Raw genomic sequence first — 19,672 nt, 5'->3', positions numbered from 1 at the left:
TGCTAAAAACACTATTAGGACACCTATATTTCACTAAAAAGTGTAAATTGGTTGTTTTTGCGTTATTTCAAGCAAATTCGTACTTCCTGTTTGAAACTAATTTTTGAAGCTGCATCACGGCCATGACATAATAGCGTGTATTCCAGCGTGCAGACTGGACGTCTGTGCCAGAGTGAGTCTTATTATGTCTTACAGTGTGATGCATTAATGCATGAGTAAGGCTTGGTTCAAACCAATTAGCGCGCTCTATTGTGCAACTTCATTAATATTCATAACTGTCAGAGTGTAGACGGCAAAGACGCCACGTTGTGTTGGCAAAACAAGCGTGAAGTGTTGCTTTTATAGTTTGCTGCCATTAAGTTTCGTTTTCATTTTCTCTCTGTGAGAGCGCAGCTGGAGTCACGTGTGGATTAACAGTGTACGCGACCCGCGACAACAATAACTTACGTGTCTAAGGAGGATTATTGTTTACCTGAGAGCTGTTCTCATCTGCAAACGCTGAAATCCAGATTCACTTTAGTTTCCTCTTAATAAAGACGCGGCTCTAGTTGCTGGTGATTGTCCTGTCTCTACAGATTTGGTAAGTGAGCGACCAGTGCTCTTTGTTTATTCAGTTCGTATTTTATTCATATCAAACAAACTATTGCAACGAGAGTAAACAAGTTAGCACTAATAGTTACAACTTAACTATAACCTCGTGTTGGATTTTGTGACCGGAATAACACACGCGGCTTTCTGACGCTACCTGCCGTGTGCATCCAAGTTTCCGGGAAATGCTGAGTTTTTTTTTCTCTCATTCGCCGTGCGGTATCAAACATTGCATGAAAAATACAAGCTTAGAGCAGTTCCTCGAATCAAATATCACGTTTATCGGGAGAGACATGAATGAATTCCCTGAATGAAAGAGCCAAACTGCAGTTAAAGTCCACCATTTAATAATTTGGCAAATAATTCGACTACAGATGTCCATGTAAACACAGTCACTTTGTCCGCTGTGGTTGTGTGTTTTGACTCTGAAATTCAGCGCGCCCAAATAGACACTCACACACCCTCCCACTTTAGTTCCTCCGACACTCCCCCCTAAACAGAGCTGGACACGCCCACTTTTCTGACTTTTTCCAAAGTAGAGGTGTGAAAACACCCTGTTGAAACGAGGGGGTTTCATGGCCCTTTAAAACCGTCCAAGGAACCAGCATTCCTAATGTTAGTGGGAAGAGCCTTCCTCAGTTTGGGTGCACGGAAAGAGAACGCCCTACCTCCCATAGTGCTGAGTTTGCAGCGAGGCTGAAACAGCGTAGGACCCGAGGCAGAGCGTAGACAGCGAGAGGGAGAGGAAATGGATATCAAGTCACAAATGTAACCCGGAGCACAACCATGAACTGCTTTATATGTTAAAATCAACATCTTGAAATCAATACGAGACCTGACGGGCAGCCAGTGAAGCTGTTGGAGTACGGGAGTGATGTGAGAGAGATGATGTATGTGTCAACACACGCACAGCAGATTTTTGGACGAGAGAAAAGCATGGACAAGCCCTTCAGCGTCGATCCTCGAGAGGAAAAGACGGATTATATTTCGAAGAAGATAAAAGGCCGTTTTAGTTAAATGTTTAAAATGAGGCTTCAGACTAAGCTGAGCGTCAAGGAGAACACCAAGATTTGGAACCTGCGAGATGGCGATCAGACAGACCCATTAACCGTTAACTCAAATTCACTAAACCTCTTGATGTTAGAAGCAGTGCCAACCAATAACATCTCGGCTTTTAACTATTCAGTTTAAGATAATTATGTTGCATCCAAGCTTTAATTTCAGTTTAACGATGACATTGATGGGCATGAATTGGGAGAAGTGTTAATATAGATCTGTGTGTCATCGGCATCACAATGATATCTAATTCCACATTTTTGCAGGATTTGACTAAGAGGCAACATACAAATACTAAAGAGAAGTGGACCAAGTACTGACCCTTGGGGGACACCATAACATAAAGCAACAGTACGTGATCTGTGACCCCCCCACATAGATAAACTGTGAACGTCCAGAAAGATGAATCATCACAAATACTGCAGAAGACATATTGGAATCCGCATGGACCGAAGATTCACACACAAATCAGTCAAGTTTGGTGAAGAAAAAAATCATGGTTTGGGGTTTCATTCAGTATGTGGGCGTGCGAGAGATCTGCAGAGTGGATGGCAACATCAACAGCCTGAGGTATCAAGACATTTGTGCTGCCTATTATGTAATGTAATGTGTATTTATATAGCGCATTTATTGTGTATTCCCATACACCCAAAGCGCTTCACAATCATGAGGGGGGTCTCTCCAATCCACCACCAGTGTGCAGCATCCACTTGGATGATGCGACGGCTGCAACAGGACAACGGCGCCAGTGCGCTCACCACACACCAGCTATTGGTGGAGTGGAGAGACAGTGATAAAGCCAATTCGGTGGAAGGGGATGATTGGGAGGCCATGATCGTAAGGGCCGATAGAGGGACTAGAGGTTACACCCCTGCTCATTCACGAGAAGTGCCATGGGATTTTTAATGACCACAGAGAGTCAGGACCTCGGTTTAAAGTCTCATCCGAAAGACGGCGCCCACTGACAGTGTAGTGTCCCCTTCACTTTTTACTGGGGCAGTAGGACTTACACAGACCACAGGTTGAGCGCCCCCTGCTGGCCTCACTAACACCACTTCTAACAGCAACCCAGTGTTCCCTAGTGGTCTCCCATCCAGGTACTGACCAGGCTCAGCCCTGCTTAGCTTCAGTGAGTAACCGGTCTTGGGCTGCAGGGTGATATGGCTGTGGCATTACATTACAAACCACAGGAGAGGGCAAATTCTTCAGCAGGATAGCGCTCCTTCTCATATTTGGCCAGCCCAGTCACCAGAAATGAACATTATTGAGCATGTCTGGGGTAAGATGGAGGAGGCATTGAAGATGAATCTAAAGAATCTTGATAAACTCTGGGAGTCCTGCAAGAATGCTTTCTTTAATTTTTTTTTTATTCCAGATGAGCTTATAAGCAAAGTCAGACCTTACTGTCCTAATTAAATAATTGAAAATCCAGGCATGATCATATTTTATTTTGATAAAAATAAGCGTAATCTAGAGGCCTTTGCCTTTCATAAAAGCCACTTCTGATTCCAAATGATCAACTAGAAGTCAAGTTATTATTTGTTCTTCCTAAAACTTGGATAGACGACAAGACTTTAGTCAGGTAGTGTATAAGTGGTGAATACCACTGTAAACAGCGCGAACTGGGCTACAATAATACGTTAGCAACATTTATGTATCAAAAACACTGAAGACAGAAGACTTTTCAGAACTGGATCTTGTAGCCTAGAGTTTTTGCTTGGAAATGATGCGAACAACAGTCGGTGTGTTTTATTAAACAGCACGTTATATTGTATTTATTTGTTGCATATTGATTACCACTAAAATATTCATAATATACAGCGTGTTTAACAGAATTTGCTGTACTTTTGAAGCTTTGATGTACCAGAGTAAAAAAAATGTAGATTCATTTTAATTTTGGGTGAACATCCTGTTAAATCTAGACAATAAAAGTAGCTTACTTGTGGAGGACAAAAAAATAGGGACGATAAAAAAGCATGTTTTCAGTTCTGGATCTCCATCAGAAACGCCATCAGGAATGTTTCAGACTTGAGAATGGAAGTATACGTGTGCATCATCATTATTATTGTTAAGCTGGACAAGACACATTCGCAAACACAACAGTAATAAATATACAAAAGAAAAATCTGAAATGAAGGCAGACGAATGATGAAGTCTCAGTTCACAGCATGTCATGACACCTGCGTCAATCTCTAGTCTTAAACCTTCCACCGACTGTCTGGCTCTGTTATTTTAGCCACTGCAAAAGAGAGAAGGACAAAAAGAAAATTCCTTGAAGGTGACGGTCAAACCTGAGAAGAGCAGGGCATTCTGGGATGCTTCTTCTGGAAGTCAGAGTGATGTGGGTTGAACGTGACGGGCTCTGTACAGCGATTAGAGGTCTTCATGTGGATTTCTGTCGATAGTGAATGGTCAGGTCTCCTCCACTCTTCCAGATGAAATGCTTCACAGTCCTGAGGTCCATGTTTGGATCCAAGACCTGTAAAATACAGCAAGCATTTGTTAAAAACAAATCACAAATTAATTTAAAGGGACAGTTCACCCAAAAACAAAAATGTACTCACTGGCTGCATCCAAAATCCCCTATTACTGAATTTGAATGTACAACTTCACCATTAGAAAGGTATGTTCTACACAATATGAATGTGAGCAATATAAAGGAAACTCGGACGTACTACATTTTGCCATACGCCATTTTGTCATGATTACGTGACTGACCCATGCTGGAATTCTCTCGTGGTGCATCATGGGATAGCATAGCGTTTATCCAATGTGCACTTCAGAATCTCGCTTGAAGTCATTCGGGAATTTCTTGCATAATGTTTTTCAAATTTGGAAATACTACTCAGCTCATATACTGTTTTAATCGTACTATATATCATTGAAGAATGTAATTTCAGACGCAGCCACTATGCATTCACCATCAAGTGTTTTCAAACCTTTATGAGTTTTTTTTTTTTTAACACTACAGAAGATGTTTTACAGAATGCTGAAACCCTTTGACTTCCATAATAGGAAAAACAAATACTATGGAAGTCAATGGTTACAGGTTTCCAACATTTTTCAAAATATCTTCTTTTGTGTTCAACTAAAACATGTTTGGAACAGGTAAACAATAAGTTGATGTCGATTTTCATTTTTGGGTGAACTTTCCCTTTAACAATGTGGCTGAAGGACTGTTTTGTTCCATTTAAGACTGTTCACACAACAAACTAAAACTATATTAGCAGCATCCATATTTATCAATATATGCTAATTTTGTGTTTATTAGAATCATCATAATTTTCATTGTAAATATTTATCATCTGCCACTTTAACATTGTCAATGTTTTTATAAATCATTTGCTGGAAGAATTACTTGAAAGGTAGAATAATGAAAGAAATTACAACAATATTAAGTGACTTCATTGTTAAAGCTTGTTAAAGAGGTGATTGAGAGCTTTTTTTAAATTTAGAGTGATTTCTAAAGGTTTAACATATTTTTTATTATTATTTTCATAGTTGTTTGCGGTGGTGTGAACAGGCCTGTCTGAACCAGAGTTAATTAAATCTAAAAACATAATCTTTCAATACTTTAAATAAAATAACATTTAAAGAAACTTAGTTAGTTGCAGAGATAAAATCAGAATATTTACACATACATAATTAAATGAATTAATTAAAATAAAATATTAAAATAACACAATTACAAAACTTCACCAACTTAAAAAAATGACACTAATTCAAGCAACACAGTGTAGATTACATAAAACTCCCTGAAATTTTAACAAAATTTAGTGCATTAATGAGCATTAATTCATAAATGTAGGTTAAAAGCGACCAAACATATGAAGCAGAGAAGGATTTACTCAAGTTATTATGTTACAGTATTTTAAAACTGTTTAACTGAGATTAAAGCCACTTTTAACCCTGGGTTAATCAATGTGACAGATTTAACAAAACTAAAGCCTGGTTTATACTTCTGCGTCAAGTGACCGGCGTAACCCACGGCGCATGCAACGCGCGTAGCTGTGCATTTATACTTCTGCGCGCTGTCTCTGATGGTCTGCATTAACACTTCTAAAACGCTAGTTGGCAGTGAGGTGTAAATGTTCCTCTGTGTCGAGTTTCTTCGCTGCTGTTTTGCTTTTCCTGAACACTTCCTGTATGTACAAGTGCGGAGGTGCAACAACTTTAACTATGAGGTAAACACAAAACAAAACTTTCCATCAGGAGCTCCTTCATGGGACTCCACACTTGTAAACAATCGCTCCATCAGGCTCGCACCATTCACGCGGCTCTCGGTCCCTCCCAGACTCTTCAGCACTACCAAGCCAACCAATCACAGAGGCTGTGACGTGTAGTTACATTTTTTGAGAGGTGCACGTCAGCGACGCCGACGGCCACAGCGAAGGGCTATGCGTCAGCACCGTAGCATACGCCGGTGTTTGACGCAGAAGTATAAATCAGCCTTAACTGGACTGCACTGATAAGAAATTCGAAAACAATCCCAAAGCAATTAAAAAACCATCAACTGTCACCTTATTTACATTAGTTTCAGCATCTGAGGGAAAATAGAGTGTTGAACAGCAAATAATCAGTACATTATTTTATTCTTTTATTCGTGTCTAGAAGCATTAAAGAATCCGATAGCATGTCTAACCTGATCTAAACACATGAGCTCAATCTTCTCTTCAGCCATCACCGACACGTCCTCCTCTTTCTCCTGCTCACCCGGCTTGTCATTGGCTGAGGAGCTGGTGGCCTGCGACTCCGTGTCCAGGTTGATGATCTTCTCATAAACGTGCTCCATCACTTTGCGCACCTGCAGCATGTCGCTAGCTGACAGGCGATCCCTGAAAACAACAGAGCGGGATTAGGATCTCCAAAACCTTGATCTCGGAAAAAAACACTAAACAAGTCAAATCTAAGCACTTTTCAAACACTTTCCAGATGCATTTTCAAATGATTTCCAGAACTTTACAGGTGTGGCAAATGACATATTTACATACTATGCTACATATATCTGATGCTACGTGTTATTGTCACTTTCCACACCACACAACAGCCTCAAAACATTATGCAAATTCTGAGTGTGCCTCCCACAGGTGAGTGGGCTTGAAAAACTATCTGTAGAAAAAAATTGCACCTGATAGTTTCTTAAGATCACTCGACATTTAAAAAAAGAAAAGAAATAGAAAAACATTGTGCATTTATGAAGTGAGCTTCACACAGGTAAGTGGGCTTGACAAACCACCTGCAGAAACACTCTTCTCTCTTAAATAAATAAATAAATAAATAAATAAAATAACACTACTCCCTCCTAACTCTAGCACTTAATTCTCTGAAGAGATCCATTGTGTAATTCTTGCGTGTATTGCCTCTTCTTGTTAAATCGCTAAATGCTTCCTCAATTGTACATTTAAGAGTTCACACTTAGATATTGCTTGATAATAATGGCAGGTTTGGCATGCTGTCCCAGGAGAGAAGCCTGAGGTCTGAGATAATTGAGCCCAGGGCTACCACATGGTAATTTAGCATTTAAGGCGGTCCAAGAGCAGGTAGTTCCAGTGAACTCCCTCTAGTAGAGGAGGAAAAGGGGGAGATGGGGTGGAAGGGGGGGATTTTTCCAAAACGAAGGTAAGAGAAGTAAGGTGAAATGGTCTATTTATTGTAGGCTTGGATTAATCTGATAGGTTCATTGATGATTACAGGTGAGAGACCAGCTGTCTATCTATCAATAATATCATGTGTTCCTCTCAAAATTAGTTTATCAAACTTCCCAAAGGGTTTACTAAATGAAGTAGTCTTTACTATATATAGTACAGTTTAGTAGTATAGTGCAGTACAGTATTCTAAGAAAAAATGTGATGGCATGTTTTCTCCAAGCCCAACATTGAATTACTGTCATTTATAAGGATGTAACGATGCACGTATTCGTATTGAACAGTTCTGTACGAGACTTTCGGTTTGGCAAACACTGCACTAGCTCGCAAAATGGGTATACTGTTAATGTAATCCTCCTATAACCAACAGCAGTTCTGGCGTTTGGGAACACTTTGTTTTCGGTACATTTAAAGCTGTGGATATGAGACAGGGCTCGAAATTGCAACTAATTGTTTTGGTTGCATATGCGCCCAAAATTTTATATATGCGACGTTAAAATATATTTGGGAGTGCATAAAATTGATGTCGTGCGACCAGTTTTCACAGCAAAATGTTCACCACGTGCGCGGAATTGGGAGGCATTCACGCATTAAGCATCTAAAAACAGCAAATGCAGCACTCGGGAATGGTTTAAAACAGTTGACATGTCAAGTTGCAGTAAACTAAGCCCACAATGCTTGCCCCACCTTCAAGCTCTTCTTATTGGCCCACTGCGCTAGAACAGAAAGCGAATGGATTGGTTAATATCGCTGTCAATGGCTGAGTTCCAATGACAGGAAGCTACAGCCGCAAAAACGTAAAGGTCTGGATACGAGAGAATGAAAATAACACTGACAGATTTAGTTATAGAAACCACCAAAGGAACAAATGTAATGAATGTCAATCCAGCATTTACACTTTTTGAAGAGTGGATAAAAGACTTCCAGTGTTTAAAGTCTGCTATGAAAATGACTAAAGCATTCACCGTAAAGCCGGTGGGACAGAGTTTTCAGGTAACAGTGTTTGCCACTGAATCTACACATTAAGCACGAGATGTTCTAACATAATTAATCATCACGATGCTGTCAATCGTGCGACTGACACCGTGTTCACCATCGCTAAAGAGCATGCATTCACTGAGATGAAACTAATATTGCAGCTCATGAAAAGACCGTTACTGCTATTAAGATAATGCACGCAAATAATAAGTTATATGTCAATATCATCTGTGCAATATCAGACACCACCCGTGAGAACACAGTACAGTTATTATTGTTAACTAATAATAGGGCCAGTAAATTAAAATCAGAGAAATCCTCAGGCTTTTTTCTTTTTTTGCTGTATCGAAAACATACCGAACCGTGACACCACTGTGTTGTATCGAACAGAACAGTGGTTTTTGCGAACCGTTACACCCCTAGTCATTTACTCTCTGAAGTGTAATTAACTCACATTGTAAATGTGCATACGCACAGACTTAAAAAATATTTATTTTATTTAACTCATTATTATTTACCTATTTAAGAACTAATTATTATGAAAGCAGAATAACTATATTTTCAAGTAGTTTCAAGCACTTTATCCAAAAGCTAAAGACTTTTCAAACCTTAAAAACAGCAGAATCCAATTCAAGGATTTCCAACACGCACAAGAACACCTAAACACACTTCAAAATAGACTCATAGTATGTCTAAATAGTGTTTAACTAAAGGTGCTGTATGCAAGTTTTTCTCCTCTAAAGTATAAAAATACCATAATATGTTTGCAGATATTTAAGAAACATGCTAAGTGAACATTCTTGTTTATCTGAAAAACAATGCTGAAGTCAGATATTCTGCTTTGAAAACGTGCGTTATGTGCCGGAACGGCTGTCTTTTTTTTGGTTCTTTTAACTCGCCCAATGCCAGTTTAACCAATTATATTTCAGCATCACCGGTTGCATTGGTGGAAAACAGCATATTTCATTCAAAAAGACTCTGAAAGCATGCATCCGTGACCAAAATGCGATCTCCGGTGGACAGTAGCAGACTCCGAAATGAGATGCAGATTCAGAGTTCCACAAGAGGTTATTAATTAGAAAATAATATTACGAGAGTAAACATTAGGTGAGCAGGTTACATTGTAACCCTGTGTCAAAACACGTTACGTGACGAGATTTGCAGTGATAAGCAATTTGGCTGATTGCACCAGACAAAACACGACAGAAATTTAAATACAGTCATTCAGAAACACTGAATATGCACTCGCTAATGAAATGGTAAGGTTTATAATGTAATTAATACATACTAAACCTCTTTAACATTATTAAACGTACATGCTGAATCATCATCATTGTCAGCCTTCTGTAGTTCAGCTTTAAGTAATTTAAGCCGTTTCTAAAATAAAAATTTCAGGTGTTGGTTAGAACAAAAACTCCTTTTAATATGGAGAGTATTACTTCTATCGCATGCTGTTGCTTTTATTTAGAACAAGACTTGAATCAGCCTTTAGGCTCGATTGTCAGACTCGTTCCAGTTGGTCAATCTGGCAACCTGGCACTTGTTTTTGTTTTGATCCAAGAATGTAATACCTAGTTCAGTCACTGGGTGTCAAACTTACATACTGCAGCTTTAAAAACAAAAGTAGAATAATCCTTAGTGCTTTTAATTTCAACACCTTTTCCAAACACAACCTACTTTTTGAGCGTTTTGGCCCCAGATGATGAATGAGGTTGGAGGTAGAATGGGATCTTGTTGAATTTTGGCATGTTTTTCTGAAAGGAGGAAACATTGTTAGGATAGTTCATCCAAAAATAAAAAAACACATTCATTAATCATTTAGTCATTTACCCTTCCCTTGTTGAAAACCTATTTGAGTTTCTTTTCTCTGCCAAACACAGAAGATGATATTGCTGGTAAAAATGCCGGTAGATGGCACACATAGTCATTTTTTACCATCAAAAAAGTTGATGTGTGCCAGCAACCAGCATACTTCAAACTATCTTCTTTTTTGTGCAAAAGAAATAAACTCACAAAGGTTTAAAAACACATGTAAAGTAAATAATATGCAATCTTTAACATGCAATCAAAAACAAATTATTGAGTTGATTGTGAAATTTGAAACACTCACATCTACAGTGATATCGATAACCCACTGAGGTACGGTTTCATTCAGTAACATAGACTCCGTCTCTCCTCCAGAATCACGGCATAATAACCTAAAATTGCAGTGAAAACGGATTGTAAAAAGACAAGTTCTGTGAAAGAAAAGTCCAATTATTTTAAAAATTAAATCAAATTATAGTCTTATCTATCTGTAGTCTTAGTCTTAGTCTTATCTATCTATCTATCTATCTATCTATCTATCTATCTATCTATCTATCTATCTATCTATCTATCTATCTATCTATCTATCTATCTATCTATCTATCTATCTATCTATCTATCTATCTATCTATCTATCTATCTATCTATCTATCTATCTATCCATCCAACCAAGTTGAAAAGTCATAGTCACTATATCATAGTTATTCTGACCTAAATAATGTTCGCCCTCCTGCTTCACCAAAGATCACAGGAGTGTGTGGTGGAACCTGGAAGTAGCCATTGCCCTTTTGAATTCGACTCTCCTGTTCACCGTTTACTGCAGACAAAAACACACAGAAGATGATTAGTCAGAAACCACTGTACTGTATAGAGGTAGTGTTTAAAAAAAGACATCTGAATTTCAGAAATAATTAGACTGGAGACAATACACTGCACAACTAGAGTACAAGAATAAATATGCATCCTTTGTAGAATTCAGTGGATTTAGCATAGTTTCATCAAATATGACATATGCATAACTAAAATGTATTGATAGAAAAAACTAATAAAAAACGTATTGCTATTGAAACTTAAATTCTGAACAGCTGCACATGTTGATTATTGATTCAATATATAGTCTAGGGTTTAAAATAAAAGCCATTATAAAAGTGAATATGTCTACCATGGTTGAGCTCATTTTCCTCCTCTTCCATTGGGTTTATATGAGTTCTGGGCCAAAACTCCAACAAGGCCTGCAAGAGCAGCCCACCAAGATTCACTGAATATGAAAAATATAAATAATCATTAAAAAACAAGCATACAAACAAAAAAGCTAACACATTAAAATAATCATACTGTTTAGCTGCATAATAGCGATATTTTTTTCATCTATGTAATTATATATGTATTTTGGTACATGGAAAGTAATGTTAGATGTGCCTTGAAATATTCAAATGCATAACAAAAGTATTTCTTTCATTAGGTAAGATATTTAAATGAAACATTTAACAATGCATTCAATGTAAACCCAATGCAAAACTCAAGTGAGTTTAGCTATTAAAAAATATTACTATTTTGTCAAATGTTTTTTCGTGATGCTGAAATACAAAAGCTAAATCCTGTCAATCCTGATTTCCAACAAACATGACAACCAAACAGTGTGAAGCACAAATCATTTTATTACAGAAAACACGAGCTACAGTGGTTTCCCCAGTTGCACCAACTTGAAACCAAGCGGCAACATCCCACTCTCCCTAGTGAAGCTAATATGAATGTAACAGAAACAGAAATTCATCAAAATTCTGCTTTAGAGCACATTTCTATTGACCCCACTGTTAAAATAACCAAGTTTACAGCAGAAAAAAGGGTGTTTACAGCCTGATACAAAAAACGGTTTGGTGTATACAGCTAATACTACCCTTCATGACAACTGTGAGGGGGGTGAATTTTTTTTTATAACTCATCATCGTTTCATTTATATTGAGTTATATTAAGTCTGCATAATTAAGGGCGTGGCCACTTGAGTGACAGCTAGGTCTCGCTAGTCGCTGTCTCATCACCTCAGCTGATTCCGGCCGATTAGCTGCTGAACTTGGCATATTCATCATATTTTTGTTTTGTTTTCTGTGGCTTTACACAGTCAGTTGCTTTTTGGAATTATTTCCTACAATCATCAGATAATATGGCATGTTGTGTTTACTTAATTGTGCTCACAAATCATTCAAATGGCCTCTATTTCATAGGTTAGTGAAATTCTTATATACTTAATTATCAAGTCTATAAATGTATTTGTTTTATGTAAGATCATTTACAATTTATAATATTTTTAGATCTGTAATGCACTCCAAAATCTGACAGATTGATTAGGTGAAGGCTCTAGAGCAGTCATCTGAAACGTTGTTATTCTGTGTTGTGCCTGGATTTCATAAACAGCCTTGAATTTACTAACACAGGCTATATTTAAAGTATTTGGAAGTAATTTATGTTTTCCTCTTGCAGAAAAACACCATAAGAACAATGCTTAGTGGCTCAATGTATTCCAACTGTGATTTTAAAAGTCTAAACACTATTGATATAGTGCACAACCAATCACATGTGGTCAGAACACAAACGAGTTGCAGGTAATGAAGTATTATGTGTTTCTCTCAAAAAAAAGCCTGTTTAAGCAAAATGCTAGCAGGCATCTGTAGCTCTTTTTTCCCCTTGTTTGGTAACCGCCGGTTGGTGCGATGATGCTCTAACAAAATGATTACTGCTGGCCATTCCTACTTGTAGCTTTATTTGCGCTCTTCAGAAACCTACAGGTGACGTCACGGATACTACACCTTATATTTTTTACAGTCCATACTTGTAACACATTGGATGGAAAAGTGTTTTATTTGCTAATTATTGATGCAGCATTTCAAGTCAAGTCCCAGCTTTGGAAAGAAACAGAACAATCTTATATTCCCTAATTAACAGTGTTTTAAATTGCTTCAAGAAGAGCATTTTTCTGCATAAATATTTAATATTCATATATTATGCTGAAAAACAATACAGCAAAACAATCCATGAACAAAGCAGAAGACCTTACACTTAGGGTCAGATCCATCTGGGCTGGTGAACCCAGCATCTTTAGCTGCCACCCATGCCGCGAAACAATCACTTTCATCCAGCGTTATAGTCAGCATCTAAAACAGAGGTGAGCACTTTTATTTTATTATCAATGTACTTCCACATTTTACAGACACACATTTACTTCACCTTTATTAATTTAAAAACATGATCCCTTTGCAAACGTCATTCATTTGAATCCTTACCCCAGTTTTGAGATCTACAGAAAACCAGTTTGGCACATAGACCATCTTAAACCTCTTTTTAACTTCCTCATCAAAGTCCACTTTACCCAGATCTTCCCCCTTACAGGCCTACAAAACACAGAGGAAGATTACGCAATGGTAGACCAAAAGATTCCACAAAACGCTTCTCACGATAAATTTTTACCTTAAGGACATCCCAGAATGCCACACTGTTGTTGGTGTCTTTAGTGAGTATGTGCCTTTTGTCATTGAGGATATGACACTGGACAATGCTGGTGCCTCCTGAAAGTTATTTATAGAAAAAAAACAAGATATTTAAGCATTTAGGTGTTTTTTTTACAACCAGCACACTTAATAGTTTACGTTTTAACAATTGCACAGAACTACCTCAACCTCCTGTTTTAAAGGAAACTTAACTTTTTTAGAAAATGGGCTCATTTTACTTTTTCCATTACTATTTTTGAATACTTTTAGCCGATCTCAGGGTCTGGCAGGAGCACTTGTAGCTTAACCTAGCATAAATCATTGAATCGGATTAGACCATTAGCATCTTGTTTAAAAATGACCGAAGGGTTTTTATAATTTTCCTATTTAAAAGCTTGACTTTTCTTTATTGTGCAATACGACCAATGCAATTATTATAATTATAGATTAATACAACACAGTATGAACATATTTTATACACACTAGGGATGCACAATATATCGGCGGCCATATCGTTATCGGCCGATAAATGCTATTTTTAAGATTATCGTTATCGGTCCGATGTCAAAATTAGGCCGATATCTTTAAGCAGATAGATAATGTAATTATAGAGAACTGCCTGCCTCGCACTTGCGTGGGTGGAACTTGTTCAGACTTGTCCAGTGCACTACGGAGCTTCTTTCAATTTGGGTATTCCTTCAAAGTCCGTCCTGTCTTTGTGTGGTATTGCTGTGTGTTAATAACTCAGTAAGTAACCATATTCCTTATCACTGTAGATATGTTTAATAGAGAGTCATTTTGTATTTTGGTTCATATCGCCTCATGAAAAATATTACTTCATCACAGCAGTGAAGCACACGTGCTAAACAACTCGTTGGGTTGTTTGTAATCTAATATGATTATATGTTCTTATCAACGCATTGTTTGCCATGTGTTGTTGATGTAAGATTGTATTCAGTTTGATCTGCATATTTCTAATCATAATAACGAGCGCATGTGATGGCTATTACCACGTGTGCACACACACAGTGAGCCGACAGAGCCTTCACAGCAGCACAGGGGAGAGGTGCGCCAGTCACTGAGTCCAGCATAGGGGTTCTCAACTGTCCGCCACATTCTGTCTTTATATTATGCAGTGTTTGTCATTAAGTAATCTGTGCTCAATGTTCAGGTATTGTATCAAAATTTGACTTTCTAATCTGACTTCATCACACAGTGCCTTCAGTTTCAAACTCACAGCGGTTTATCATAAACCTTTCATCCACCATTTTTCTTGCAATTGACAGCAAGAACGAACACAGAAGCGTTGTCGGATTGACAAGCAGCGGCAAATTAAATTATAGCTTTCAGTAGACTATTCCATTTATAAGATCAGTTCAAACTTTTATGAATTTTTTTTTTTCGTTCAATGTATGAAAAAATTAAACGTTTATAAATAAATATTAAAATTGTCGGCTATAGTATATCGGCTATCTGCTCCCAAATCTCAAGACTTTTCGGTTATCGATATCAGCCAAAAAATCAATTTCAGTGCATCCCAAATACACACACACAATCTATTATAATATTACACTAGAGTGAGAGTATAGTTCCCATCCATATGGGCCTGATAAACATCGATTCACGTCAGTCTTACGTCACATTGGTACACAATGTAACTACTGAAAAGTCATTATCGAAAAATTGTCAAAACTCTTTCATGCATTTTTTTTAAAAGTGAGATGTCTAATCCGATTCAATTATATATGCTAATCTAAGCTAAAAGTGCTGGCTGTTAGATCAGGTGAATGGATAAAAAAAAAATTGTAAAACTCAAAAGTGGAGTGTTCCTTTGAGTTGAGATTGCTGTTGTAGCATACACTTATGGCCTTTTACCTTTAATGACCTGCTCTGGCTGTGTGCACAGTGGGGTTAAAGGGGCGCTGCAGTCATTGTCATAGTCTCCTGATGCTCTGAAGTTGTGCATAGCCTTTAAAGACTGACAATGTTGAAAAACAAACAAAGAGAAACACACATGAGCTGATTAAGCACACAATATATGCGAGAACATCTTCGTTTTGAGGCAACAAGAAAAACAGCACAATTGTTAGAATCAGATAGTAAGTACTTTAGTCAAGTTGTCAGTTGTTGAGAATAACAATCATAGTCCTCATGTTTTACCAAATCTGATGATGTTATTTATGAAAATACTAACATTTTTCTACATGCAATTCTTTTTTTTTTTTTATAAAATATGCTTCGAATATGATTCGAATGATATATATTAAACAAATTATTAGACAGAATTATTAGCCCAACAGTTTTTTCTTTTATTCTTTTAGCAAAGGTCAATATTATAAGCCCCCTTAAGAAATTATTATGTTTTGATTGGCTACAGAACAAACTACTGTTGCCCAGTGATTTGCATAATTAACCTAACTTCTCTAGTTAACCTAATTAACCTAGTTAAGCATTTAAATTGCAGATTAAGTTAAAAAGCTGTATATTGCAAATTATATATGCTTTAATCATGGCAAGGTAATTTCCAAGATAACAAAATTAAGGATAAACATTTTTTTAAAAAGTATAATTTGACTACTGCAAAGCGAGAAATATGTTTTAATACTCCAAATGATGTCAAAGACTTTACATACAAGTCAAAAAAATGTAATCTGTCATTCTGCTATAGTATAGTATAGATGTTCATTCTGCTATATGATAAGAGATATCATACATTTTTGGTAGTATAAAGACGCTATAAACTACATCAAATTTGTTGAAAATGTATGACTATAAAATTCTAAGGTATAAATTAGCACCTTGGCTTGTAATTTTTTATAAGTTATGCAGATGCACTGCATAGAAAAAGACTTGATCATATCAGTCGATCTAAATGAATGAAATCTTTCCAAATAGAGCTATTCAGATCATTTGGTGAAATTATATTCTTTTAGCAATCAGTGGCGCAAAACGTGGGTGTGCAGTATATGCAGTGCACTGCATAGGGGCGCCACACATGGGGGGGTGGGGGGGGGGGGGGGGGGGGGGGGGGCCATTGTGCCAAAACTATTTTTGAAATGATCCTTATGAAAAGTTTCAAATAAAAAAACTAAATAAAATTTATATTTTTAAATGTTTATTTGGCATTTTATACGAGTATATTATTGTACTTTATTAAATCAAAAAAATATTCCACCCCTCCTCAGTTGCAGCTGGATATTATTGCATTGCTCGATTACAGTCACATGTTCAAAATTAAGAGAAGAATGAGGAGATGTGGAGCGCAAAATAGATAACGAAAAAAAGAGAACATAAAAAGAGAATAGAGAACAAACAATGCCTTCAAAACGAAAACTGCCATGACAGACTGGATAAGAGATTGATAAGCTTAACCCACACTATTATTACATACTTTTTAATCAACTTAATGATCACACAAATTTTATAAGTACAGACCTGAATATTATGGCCAGACAGAATCTGTGGATATTTTTTGCTATTTTTGCGAAGAATTTTGTAAAAAATCTGCGGATTTATGCAGAATGATTTTAGGATTATCATAACAAATAAATTTTATATTAAATAAAAAAATAGCTTTAAACTTTTAATTAATGTATGCAAATCAAATTAGATCCACTTAGTAAACAAAGCAAGTCTTTCATATAATAGATCTACTACGAGGCAGACAATATTACTTTACAAACTGTATTGTAAATAAATCATATGAACATTCTAATATTACAATTATCATATTACAATAATATACAGTATTAGTTAAAATGAATTTAAAAACTGAATAAATATAAATTTACACACATTTACACAAGTAAATACATAGACTCAATCATGGGCTAAAAATCTGCTGATTTTTGCGCATTCAGACTCAAAAATTCCCCTTTATAAATTTTATATACTTGATTATAACTGTTCTTAACCCTGTTAAAACTGACACATGAACAAATAGTCAGAATATTCAGAATGGGGGGGGGGGCAAACTTGAACCCTCTGTAAATGTGCAGTTGCGCCCCTGATCGCTATATATTGCAGCAAAACAAAATATCACAATGTCCAATTTTTCTAATATTGTGCAGCCCTAATTGCTAACTTCCCTCCATCTGGTTGGATGCAAGTCATTGATTATGATACACACCTTGAAACCAGGATTGGGAATAAAAATAATGGCACAATTAAAATCATATCAAAATCCAACTGAACAAATAGTTGGAATTTTTCTCAGAGGACAAGAGATATCATTTATTTTTTGGTAGTATAAAGACGCTATAAACTACATCAAATTTGTTGAAAATGTATGACTATAAAATTCAAAAGAATAAATTAGCACATCAAAACAAGTCGGAAAATAAATATTGCAATTCATTCAGCAAATATGATGCAGAACAGTGCTACCATTGGATAAGAGCAGCTTAGACAAATCAAAGGTAAATTAAAGATTATGACTGAATGATTTATGTGATCTGAGTTGTGGTTACTCACCCATTTGTTGACAAATGATTTAGTTGTAGACACCCAGATTGATTGTGGAGGATCAGCTGATCTGTCTAATTCCATCTGCACAGAGGAAACATCAACATATATTCATTAAGATTTCAGTACCTTCATTTCTATATTTTCACTATGCATCTCAAGCTTGCCCTCACCCTTAAAACGGGTGCTTTCTCTTCACATATGAGCACACGCATGTCAGGGTTACGCAGGTCCGTGCAGTAGATCTTTCGGTCCCGTCCTCCAGAGTAAATGTGTGTAAAGGCTTCGTTCACCTGCAGGGCCCACACGCCCTCATCATGGACCCGGTATGTGGCAATGCATCTCTGCTGGCCAAGAGACCACAAGCGTATCGTTCCGTCCGAGCTTCCAGAGAGACACTAGACAAGGAAATAAAGCAGGTTTTACATGCACATCTGAATGAGTGTGACAATGACAGAGTCCAGACTAGCAGAAGCAAAGAAAAACAATATTCAAGGTAATATTTACAAATCTGACCCTGACCACATTGTATATTAATCTGTTCTCTTGTCCACTCACTCTCGTCACCACTTTCTCTGCTTGTAAACTCATAAACAAACATCTGCAATCAGTTCATTAGATCGGGCAAATTGGCGAGTACTGATTGAGTCATTAAACGTGATTAACAGCCGATACCGATCTCTGGCCGATTGATTGGAGCATCCCTAATAATTAGAATAGAACCATTTATCAGGCAAAGAACCATATGTGATCGTGGATCATGGCTGCACTCCAGTACAATTGCTAATAGAGCTGAGCAATATATCATTTGAGCATCAATATCACAATGTGTGTATCAGCAATAGTCACATCGCAGGATTATGCGATTTATAAACAAGTCAAATAGATATTATTAAATATAGTTTTTTTTTTTTATTATTTACACAATGAACAAAATAGCGAGGCAGTGGCGCAGTAGGTAGTGCTGTTGCCTCACAGCAAGAAGGTCGCCATTTTGTTCATTATGTAAATAATAAATTTTTTTTTTTTAATAATATCTTCAAATTTTACTTGTTTAAAAATCGCATAATCCTGCGATGCGACCATTGCGCATACACACATTGCGATATTGATGCTCAAATGATGGTCGCTGGGTTCGAACCTCGGCTCAGTTGGCGTTTCTGTGTAGAGTTTGCATGTTCTTCCTGCCTTTGCGTGGGTTTCCTCCCAGTGCTGCGGTTTCCCCCACAGTCCAAAGACATGCGGTACAGGTGAATTGGGTAGGCTAAATTGTCCGTAGGGTATGAGTGTGTGTGAATGAGTGCGTGTGGATGGATGTTTCCCAGAGATGGGTTGCGGCTGAAAAGGCATCCGCTGCGTATAAAACTTGCTGGATAAGTTGGTGGTTCATTCCGCTGTGGCGACCCTGGATTAATAAAGGGACTAAGCCGACAAGAAAATGAATGAATGAATGAACAAAATATCGCAATGTCATATTTTTCTAATATCGTGCAGCCCTAATCGCCAACTTTCCTCCGTCTTGTTGGATGTTACACAACTGTCCACTACTGGTGGAAAATCTAAATAGGTTTAAACCGAATGTTCTAAACATTCTGAGCACTTGGGAACTAGAGTGTTGTGACATCACAATTGCATTGCATTCTGGGGACACAA

The 19,672-nt window shown here is 37.2% G+C and overlaps 1 protein-coding gene across 4 annotated transcripts in view; it reads right to left on the bottom strand.

The window, feature by feature from the left end:
• Window positions 1-3,391: 3,391 nt before the first annotated feature.
• wdr48b (WD repeat domain 48b) overlaps window positions 3,392-19,672 on the bottom strand; it is a 28,167-nt gene continuing 11,886 nt past the window's right edge. For all 4 annotated transcript variants that reach the window (XM_005168422.5, XM_005168423.5, XM_073912689.1 and 1 more), the window contains 12 exon segments: window positions 18,193-18,417; window positions 18,029-18,103; window positions 15,431-15,533; window positions 13,536-13,633; window positions 13,352-13,459; window positions 13,126-13,222; window positions 11,236-11,331; window positions 10,785-10,890; window positions 10,378-10,465; window positions 9,945-10,021; window positions 6,287-6,479; window positions 3,392-4,123 (listed from right to left, as the gene is read on the bottom strand). In XM_005168422.5, the coding sequence (XP_005168479.1) occupies window positions 4,028-4,123; window positions 6,287-6,479; window positions 9,945-10,021; window positions 10,378-10,465; window positions 10,785-10,890; window positions 11,236-11,331; window positions 13,126-13,222; window positions 13,352-13,459; window positions 13,536-13,633; window positions 15,431-15,533; window positions 18,029-18,103; window positions 18,193-18,417 (1,362 nt within the window). In that variant the 3' untranslated portion in view covers window positions 3,392-4,027.

This window comes from Danio rerio, chromosome 2, assembly GCF_049306965.1.
Source record: "Danio rerio strain Tuebingen ecotype United States chromosome 2, GRCz12tu, whole genome shotgun sequence".
NCBI lineage: Eukaryota > Metazoa > Chordata > Actinopteri > Cypriniformes > Danionidae > Danio > Danio rerio.
Note: the sequence above shows the minus strand (reverse complement) of the source record. Positions and strands in the feature narration are given on the sequence as shown.